The sequence below is a fragment of the Acanthopagrus latus genome, unplaced genomic scaffold, assembly GCF_904848185.1.
Source record: "Acanthopagrus latus isolate v.2019 unplaced genomic scaffold, fAcaLat1.1, whole genome shotgun sequence".
In the NCBI taxonomy this organism is placed as follows: domain Eukaryota; kingdom Metazoa; phylum Chordata; class Actinopteri; order Spariformes; family Sparidae; genus Acanthopagrus; species Acanthopagrus latus.
In genome coordinates, this window is record NW_023504081.1 from 280,683 (window position 1) to 290,167 (window position 9,485).

General features: G+C 45.6%; 1 protein-coding gene across 1 annotated transcript; it reads left to right on the forward strand.

Annotated features, from left to right (window-relative positions):
- Positions 1-1,313: 1,313 nt before the first annotated feature.
- Positions 1,314-9,433, forward strand: LOC119016305 (putative bifunctional UDP-N-acetylglucosamine transferase and deubiquitinase ALG13; the record flags this gene model as incomplete). Its single annotated transcript, XM_037092069.1, has 17 exons — positions 1,314-1,583; positions 3,568-3,651; positions 3,993-4,043; positions 4,132-4,178; positions 4,392-4,464; positions 4,577-4,658; positions 4,905-5,034; positions 5,198-5,261; positions 5,832-5,981; positions 6,108-6,170; positions 6,292-6,392; positions 6,624-6,697; positions 6,883-7,147; positions 7,297-7,383; positions 7,571-7,647; positions 7,949-8,243; positions 9,357-9,433. Coding segments are annotated over exons 1-17 (1,840 nt in total), but the record flags the coding sequence as incomplete, so codon positions are not given.
- Between the last annotated feature and the right edge of the window lie 52 nt (positions 9,434-9,485).

Genomic DNA, 9,485 nt, shown 5'->3' on the forward strand with positions numbered 1-9,485 from the left:
TTGCACGGGGGGTATAACAAAATTGGACGGTGCTTGCGCAGAGCTACTATACACCACAGAAAAATTGTTCAAAAGGACCTAAACAGAAACACAAGGGATTAAGAAGGTATTCTCATGAAAGGTGAAAGTGTAATATTGCAAAAGTGTGATATGCACACTTTAGTCCGAGTGTTAACACAAATGTTAACTTAAAAAAAATTGGAAGAGCCTCTGCCCATATGGGAACCTGGTTGGGTTTAGAATTGTTAAAATCTCAGCAGCTCAAGTTTGTGAGCACTGAACTTTCCTTTATCATTATCAAGAGTACATGGAAACTGTCTTACCCTTCAGATATTTTTACAAGGGGAGACACTTCAGTGTTGGTGCTGATGGGTATTTGAACTATATGTACGCTGAAAATGTTTTCATGATTATAATCTCAAATGTACAAACGTGTGAACGTGTGAACGTCTACATTACACTTTCAGGTCTTCCTACATTACAAGCATGTTCAAATGTTGGTGTTGATAGATGGTTTTAATTTTTATACACTTTCATGATCAGACCAGAGTACAAACTTCTTCAAATACAAATTTCTTCAAACAGTATTAAAAATTTCTAGTCTCCCTTATGAAGCAAACACACACACACAAAGTAAATTATACATTAGTTCTGAAACACCTAGAGGAATTAACAGATAAGCTCATTAAGTTTTAAGTATGAACTCTTTTATCAGACAAATCTTAGGCTTCAGAAAACACCCCATATGTAAGGCCTGGGCTAGAAAGATGACTCAGATGCCAAGTAGAAAGTCACAGGCTTTTATTCTGAAATTCCGTAGCTTCAGGATAGAGTTATAAACCAAATGGCTGTGAAAATATAAACCTGATCTACTAACTTTGATAGCAGTCTCAGATATCAGTCTTCTTTGTGCTTCTGCTGTGACTGGGTCATGTAATCGTGATTTTTTATTATTATTGCTGTTATTTTTGTGAAATGAATATTCATAAACGAGTAATGTATGGTCTTTCAACAATTTCCAGTGAATAATATATACATTTACGTAAAAGATTTTTAAAGCTTGTATCATGAGGTGACACCCCAACCCAGTCTATGGATAATCCGGCCTTGATGAAACCCTGCGAAATGATGTGTCAATATGTCAATATGACCGCTTATGGCCGAAATAGGTAAAACACCATAAAACTTCAAACATCATCATATCCATGTCTTGCATCAAAATTAAATAATAGCGGCGCGTAGGTCGTCACTAGCGGTGCTCTTGTTTTGAAAACATGTAAATTATGTCCTTCCGGTTCACAGGACGGACCAGTCCAATCAGTAACCAGCATTGCTGACATATTTCAGATGACAGTGATCTATCGTGACCATTCCAGTGGACGGCGACTCGAGCTGTGGCGCGTGAACTGGAGCGAGTTTACCGACGTTACCGTGAATGTTGCTGTGTGTTTACCGGCGGCAGGATGAAGAAAGCCCTCAATAAGTTCTACGTCGACATGGACAAGTACCTGTACAGTCTGGGCCTCTACAGGAAGATGGTGGCCCGGGACGCGTGCAGTCTGTTCCGAGCCGTGTCTGAGCGGGTGAGTCGGGCTAAAAGTCACAGCTAATGGCGGTGCGGAGTGTGGGGGTCTGGTGTCACCAGGTGACGGCACCTGGTGTCTAAAGTTATCACTCTGCACACAGTCTTGATTGAGCAGGTCGCCATTGAAACAGATACCACATTTAAGCCAGTTTTGAATAAACACAAGCAAGGACGAAGTTTTGATTCAGAGGTGGGGGGAGACACACGTATTTTTAATAAAACTCTAACTCCTTCAGTTCACTGTGTTTTCTAGTAGTTCTTTTAGTTTTCTATTGCTACTTTTAAGTTTACTGTTCCCTTTTTTGGTTTGAGTGGTTGCAAAGCATGTAGCAAAACGTTATCACCTGGTGTTTAACCTTGTTTTCACTCCAACTCATCAAACCAGTTTTATTTATTTTTAAATATTAATAAATTTAATAATAATAACATAATAACAGTCCTCATTTACTGCTCACCACCCAGGAGTGGGCAGGTCACACTGGTAGGAATATCACAGGTGGGGAGAAATTGAATAAAATGTCCATAGTTCAGAGTAAGTAGTCAAGTAATCAATTTTATTTGAAATGGGTGTAAAACTCATTTTAAAGGCAGTTATATGGAAGAAAATCCTATTTTTGATGTAAATGTAAAGTGAACAAGGGTCATTTTGACCCAAAGTCCACAGGAGGGTCAACATAATCAACTCATCCAAAGGTTCCAAACACATGACGTCTTCGATCATTGGCAGAGATAAAATTCTGGCAGAGTTTCTTCCTGTCCAAGGCATCAACACTTTCTTGGTGTATGTGACAAACTGCCACATTGTTCAGGCGTTTCTGCTTCATGCAGTTGCTGAGTCAGGTCTTTAACCTCCTCAGTGCACTGTAACTCCTCTCAGCTTCAGCAGACGATGTTGGAACAACCAACAACAGCCTCACAAGGACCTCCACCTGATCAAATAGACCTCTGACTTCAGGCAGCATGCCTCTCAGGATGTCTGCAGCTTCTGTGCTTGATATGTAGGTGTTCTTTGACGTGAACATGGCTAACTGCACATCCAACATCCTCCTGTTAATCTCTGGATACTGGTCCACAATGGCATCACAAGAAAGATTTCCTTCCTCTGAGAGCCAGGCCTCGTCTGCCTAGAAAATGCACACAGCTCATGATCTTCATCAAGCATGCCCTTGCTATTTGCTGTGATGCTGCCAATGCACTAGAAAGCTGAGAATTAAATGGATTTGCTTTTTGACAATGTGTAGTAACTGTCAGCTTATGAGACTTGATTTTTGTATGATCTGTACATTTCTCCACAGCCTTTTTTACAATTTCTGAACCCAGCGGAGACAAATATTGAATCAGTGTTTTTCGTCAGTGAGGACTTGTCAAGTTGAAATGCTTTTACACAGTAAAAGCACAGGACTACATTCATACTATGACTGTAATGAATCCAAGGAAATTCTTTTAAACCATTTCTCTTGGAAATGTAGGGTTCTGCTTGCAAGTTTTGAACTGCTATTTCTTTTGCATTAGGCTGATATGGCTCAGTTATCTGATCTGGCCCTGCTCTTCCATCTTGTGCTGCTTTACTGACTGAGCATCCTCTGACCCCTGGCTGCTGCTGATCCAGCTAAGATAAACATAACAAAAGATGGAATATCTATGAGCAGCTTATAACTGAATTAATCACAATAATGATGAAAAATATTTCCAAATAAACTAGTTTATGTCACTCCCTCCCTACTGTGAGTTCTTGACCAAGCTCATGAACTCACTCCTTAGTCGCTAATATTTCTTACCAATAAAATAATACATTTACACATTTACACAGGCTTTTTAGTACACTGGCCTCAATATAAAACTGTACCTGGCCAGTTTACTTCTTTCATCTGACAAAATATATACACAGACAGATTATCATCACGCTAACATTTGTCACGATGCTTAATTAATGTGTGTGTGTGTGTGTGTGTGTGTGTGTGTGTGTGTGTGTGTGTGTGTAGTTGTATTACTCTCAGAACTACCACCGGAGGGTCCGTCAGCACTGCGCTAACTTCATGAGAGCCAACAGATGTAAATTTGAGCTGGTGAGTCTGAGATCGTTAACTAATGAATTTATTCATTATACCCTCACCTCTGCCCTCTCCTCCATCCTCACCTCTGCCCTCTCCTCCATCCTCACCTCTGCCCTCTCCTCCATCCTCACCTCGTCCTCCACCTCGGCCCTCTCCTCCACCCTCACCTCTGCCCTCTCCTCCATCCTCACCTCAACCCTCAACTCCTCCCTCACCTCCTCTCTTACATCCTCCCTCACCTCCACCCTCACCTCAGCCCTCTCCTCCATCCTCACCTCGTCCCTCATCTCGACCCTCACCTCCTCCCTCACCTCCTCTCTTACATCCTCCCTCTCCTCCACCCTGTTTTTCAGTTTGTTGAAGGTTCCTTTGAAAAGCATCTGGGACGTGTGGAGAACCCGAACGTGAGCTGCTGTGCCCTTTGACCATTGAATCACTGTTTTTACCTGTGGATAGTTGTGGCAATGTGTGACAGTGAGTGTGTTTTTTCAGGAGACGGTGGGTCAGGTGGAGATCAAAGCTTTATCTCAGCTGTACAGGTGAGAGGCTCTCAGGTGTTCACTCACCTTCTGTGACCTCAATCAGTCAATCGCTTTCACCTACAGATCAGCTTAGGCCAGAGCTAGACCTAGATCAGAACTTGACTTGGGTGTGTGTGTGTGTGGCTGTGTCTGTGTGTTTCTGTGTGTCTATCTGTGTCTGTGTCTGTGTTGTGTGTGTGTGTGTGTGTGTGTGTGTGTGTGTGTGTGTAGGTGTTGTTTCCTGATCTACGATTACCCGGGGATTCCAGCCAAAGTGATCTCAGAGGACAACTTCGTAGTTGAGGTGAATACTCTTATTTTTCCCTTTGATGGTTGTCATGACGATGAACATAGCAGGTCACATGACATTCTTCTTTGTGTTTTGATTGGCCAGCTCTGTCTTGTCTGTTGTCCAGGTGATGCTGTCCCACTCCATCAATGGTCACTATGACATCATTTACCCAAGGACTTACCACGCCTCTGCCGCCCTCCGTCAGTGTGAGTGCAGATCACTGATTGGTGGCTCAGTATGGTTGACAACTGTTGTGTGCAACATTTAGTGTCAGACCCACTGTGTTGGTCTTAGTGAAGGTTCACAGGTCAGAACCAGGTTCAGGTCAGAACCAGGTTCAGGTGAGATGTATTTCGATGGTGGTGTCGGTGAGATCATGACAGTGAGGGCCCTCACAAGTAAAGAAGAACAAACAGTGTTCTGTCTTTGTGTCTGTCTGTCTGTCTGTCTAGCTCTCCTGTATGAGCTGTTCTACACTCGGGTGTTTTTGTCAGAAGAGACGGAGCTCTGTCAGGCGATGGAGGCCTGCAGAGTTGGAGGTCAGCGCTATAGACACAGCACACCTGAGGATCAAGCTCACAGGTACACACATTAATGTTCGACAGATTGACAGCTGATGTAGAGATGACATCATCGCACTGCCGTCAGATTTCTTGGCTTGATGTGGATTTCTGTTTGTTGTCCGTGATGTTCAGGTAACTGCTATAATGTCACTCTCTAACACACCTGTGTGTTTGTCCAGCAGGGAGGATGTGGAGTCCGGGGGAGCTGCTGAAGAGACGCGAGGAGCTGTGACAGAGGGGGCAAAGGTGGGGGTGGGGGTGGGAGTGGGGATGGTGGGGGAATGCATGATCCATGGTGTCACCTGCAGGTTTGTTCTGAAGCTCAAAGTGGGCGGGGCTCCTAGTCTCAGCTAATCTAAAAATGGTGAATGAAGCCCTGTTGATGAAACACGCCCACCTAGCTCAAAGCTACCAAACAGCTACGGCATGGCCATGCCCTTTTTATGTCTAACTTTAAGCCTTATTATATCTAAATGGGTGAGTTATAGAAAAACTCACCCCCCATACAGTTGTCATGACCAAAACTGTTTTTGTACCAGGCTGCAAACATTTTTATATCTGCTGTAAATTTGGACATTTTAACATGGGAATCTATGGGGATTGACTTGCTTTTGAAGCCTCAGGTGGCCACTGAAGGAACTGCTGGTTTTTGCTTCCTTCTTCAGACTCGGGTCACTGCTCGTGTGAACAGAACTGAGCTTGGCTCATGGTGACTCACACATACGAGCTCTGAGTGGCTTTTCAGTTAAATTTGTAGGTAATAAAACATAAACTCGTCAGAGAAATGGAGCAAAATTGAATGTTTTTATTGGTCAGTGTCCACTAGAAGCCCCGCCCCGCGCCAGACTGTCTCTTTCATATAAGGTGATGAGGTCTCTGGACGCAGAGTATTACAGAGATGTGGAGTTTAACATCCGGCTGGATACCTGCGAAGGTAACTGGTTACATACATCTGACAGAAAAATATAGAGGGTTTCTGTTGAGACAGTAGTTCTGATTGTGTGTGTGTGTGTGTGTGTGTGTGTGTGTGTGTGTGTGTGTGTGTGTGTGTCTCTCTGTCTGTCTCTCTGTGAGTGTGTGTGTGAGACAGAGATGCACAAGACAGACAAAAATTTGTTTGCAGGAAGGCAGTACCTCCTGGGAGACAATTGTCAGGTAACATTACACTTCACGATACTGATGTTAATACTGAATCAGGGTCAGGACTGTGTATGTTGTGGACGGCTTTTGTTGTCTGTCTCACATGTGGGTGTCATCACCTCCACCTGTGTTTCAGGTGCATTTGGAGGCAATAGGGAAGTACTCCAACGCTTTCAATCAGGAAGTAGAAACAGACTCCACGGCCGTCACCCTCATCATCGAGGAACTCAGAAAAAAGTAACAAACCACTTATACCTGACACTAAGTTTAACCCTAAAACCAGACCCTCAGAACCCTCAGACAGATGAGGACAGATGGAGTGTGAGAGTTAAACTGATCTTTACAAAGAATTCTGAGACGTTGTGTGGAAATATATTTCACATTGAAGGGGGTCAAGCTTTGAGGAGGTCTTGTCTGAGTTAGTTAGAGTTCAGTACATCTCTGTCTCTGTCTCTGTCTCTGTGTCAGACACCCGGACCTGAAACCAGTGAATCCAGTTCCTGCCTGGAATGTTGCTGCTCCTACCAGAACAGGAGACCTTGGTATATTTAACCCCCGTGACCCCCTCCTGACTTCTGTGACCCCCTCCTAACCTCTGTTATCCCCCTTATGACTTACTGTGACCCCATGCTGAGCTCCTTGACCCCCTTCTGATCTCTGTCACCCAATGCTGACCTCAGTGACCCCTTGCTGAACTCTGTCTTCATCTCGTTCTGTCCTCATCTAGACTTGGACTCTCGTGGTGGGCGTCATCATCGCCAGTGCAACTTCAGGAAGTTTCATGGTAGCAGTGGAGGGCCGGGTACGGAGATTCTGATGCCACCACCATCCCACAATGCAGGCCCAGCCCCCTCTGCACTACCCCCCCGCTTCCAGCCAGCTGGTCACCCCCACCCGCAAACCCCGCCGTTCCCAGGAGCCATGGCCTACCACCCCTCTGCTCCCCCACACCACCACCCCATAGCCAGACCTCCTCGCTATGGAGCTTCCAGGTGGGACTTGTTGTCCTGGATGTTCAACAGGTTTGATTGGTCCACAACTGAACTGATTGTCGTGTATGTCTGTCTCTCTGTCTCTGTGTGTCTGTGTGTGTCTCTGTCTGCCTCATGAATTCGGGCCGGATCTCCTCCTGTTTCCTCAGCCATCATCTGATTGGTCCACAGTTGACCTACTTCCACCCTGGCAGTCGATATCATCACAACTACGAGAACTACACCTTCGGGTTAGGGTAAACGGCAACGAAACCAACACATGACAATATTATTGATAATAATATTGTTGATTTTAATATTATTGATAATATCACTGAACCCTCAGACCACTGAGGACAGACTGAGTCCCCTCAGACTGGTGACTTTGAGGAGGTCTGGTCTGAGTTAGAGTTCAGTACATCTCTGTCTCTGCCTCTGTGTCAGACGCCTGTTCCCCCCAACGGACCTGAATCCAGTTCCTGCCTGGAATGTTGCTGCTCCTACCAGAAATGGAGACCTTGGTATGTTTAACCTCTGTGATACCCTCCTGACCTCGGTGACCCCCCCCAACGACCCCCTCCTCACCTCTGTGATTCCCCCCTTATGACTCACTGTGACCCCTTCCTGACCTCTGTGACGCCCTCAACGACCCCCTCCTGACCTCTGTGATCCCCCCCCTTATGACTCACTGTGACCCCCTCCTAACCTCTGTGACCCCCCCCTTATGACTCACTGTGACCCCCTCCTAACCTCTGTGACCCCCGGCTGACCTCTGTGTCCCCCTGCTGAACTCTGTGTTGATCTCATTCTGGCCCCATCCAGACTTGGACTCTCGTGGTGGGCGTCATCACCACCATTGCAACTTCAGGAAGATTCATGGTGGCAATGGAGGGCCGGGGACAGAGCTTCTGATGCCACCACCATCCTACTATGGAGGCCCAGCCCCCTCTGCACTACCCCCCCGCTTGCAGCAAGTGGGTCACCCTCACCCGCATCCCCCGCCGTTCCCAGGAGCCATGGCCCACGACCCCTCTGCTCCCCCACACCACCACCCCATAGCCAGAACTCCTGACTATGATGCCTCCAGGTGGGACTTGTTGTCCTGGATGTTCAACAGGTTTGATTGGTCCACGACTGAACTGATTGTTGTGTATGTCTGTTTCTGTGTGTCTCTGTGTCTATGTGTCAGTTTGTGTCTCTGTCTGTAGTCTCATGGATTCTGGTCAAAAGCTCAGCCCACTTCCTCAAACGTCACCTGATTGGTCCACAGTTGACCTATTTCCACTGTAGTGGGAGACTACCTTCCTTATCTGTTAAATTATTCCACTATGTGACCTTGGTAATCTGCTCAGAGTTAAAGTCCCAATCAGAGGCGAAACAGCTCAGAGACTAAATCCAAATCAGAGGCAAGAACAGCTCAGAGATTAAGTCCAAATCAGAGGCAAGAACAGCTCAGAGATTAAATCCAAATCAGAGGCAAGAACAGCTCAGAGATTAAATCCAAATCAGAGGCAAGAACAGCTCAGAGACTAAGTCCAAAACAGAGGTGAGGCAGGAAGTCTTCAGTCCAAAAAGGTGTTTATTCGAAGAGAAGAAGTTATAAATCCATGAGGTACCCCGGGGCAACTGAGAAATCTCTGCGGATCACCCACTTTTATACCTGGGGTCAAGGTCACCAGTGCCCACTTGGACCACCCCCCTTCGTCATGATCACACAAGACTGTTATCTACTGTTTTCATTTTTGAATGTGTTATGTAAAAGCCTACAAAATGTCTCACCCAGGCCCCTATCTGTGGCCTTGGGTGAGCTGTGGCTGCACTCGTTGCTCATTCATTTTAACATTGTGATCGTAAAGGGTGAATCAAAAACTGGTCTTTTATCAGGCTCAAAACTCATTATTAGAGCATCATTTGGGACTACATGGGACACTCCCAAATCTATTTATATGAATGATCATAACCTAGATTTATTTGCCATTACACCACCCTGGAAGACGATATTATCACAACTACGAGAACTACACCTTCAGGTCACGGTGAACGGCAACGAAACCACCACATGACAATTTTATTGATGATAATAATATTGTTGATTTTAATATTATTGATAATATCACTGAACCCTCAGACCACTGAGGACAGACTGAATCCCCTCAGACTGGTGACTTTGAGGAGGTCTGGTCTGAGTTAGTTAGAGTTCAGTACATCTCTGTCTCTGCCTCTGTGTCAGACTCCTGTTCCCCCCAACGGACCTGAATCCAGTTCCTGCCTGGAATGTTGCTGCTCCTACCAGAAATGGAGACCTTGGTATGTTTAACCTCTGTGGTACCCTCCTGACCTCTGTGACTCCTCCGAATTT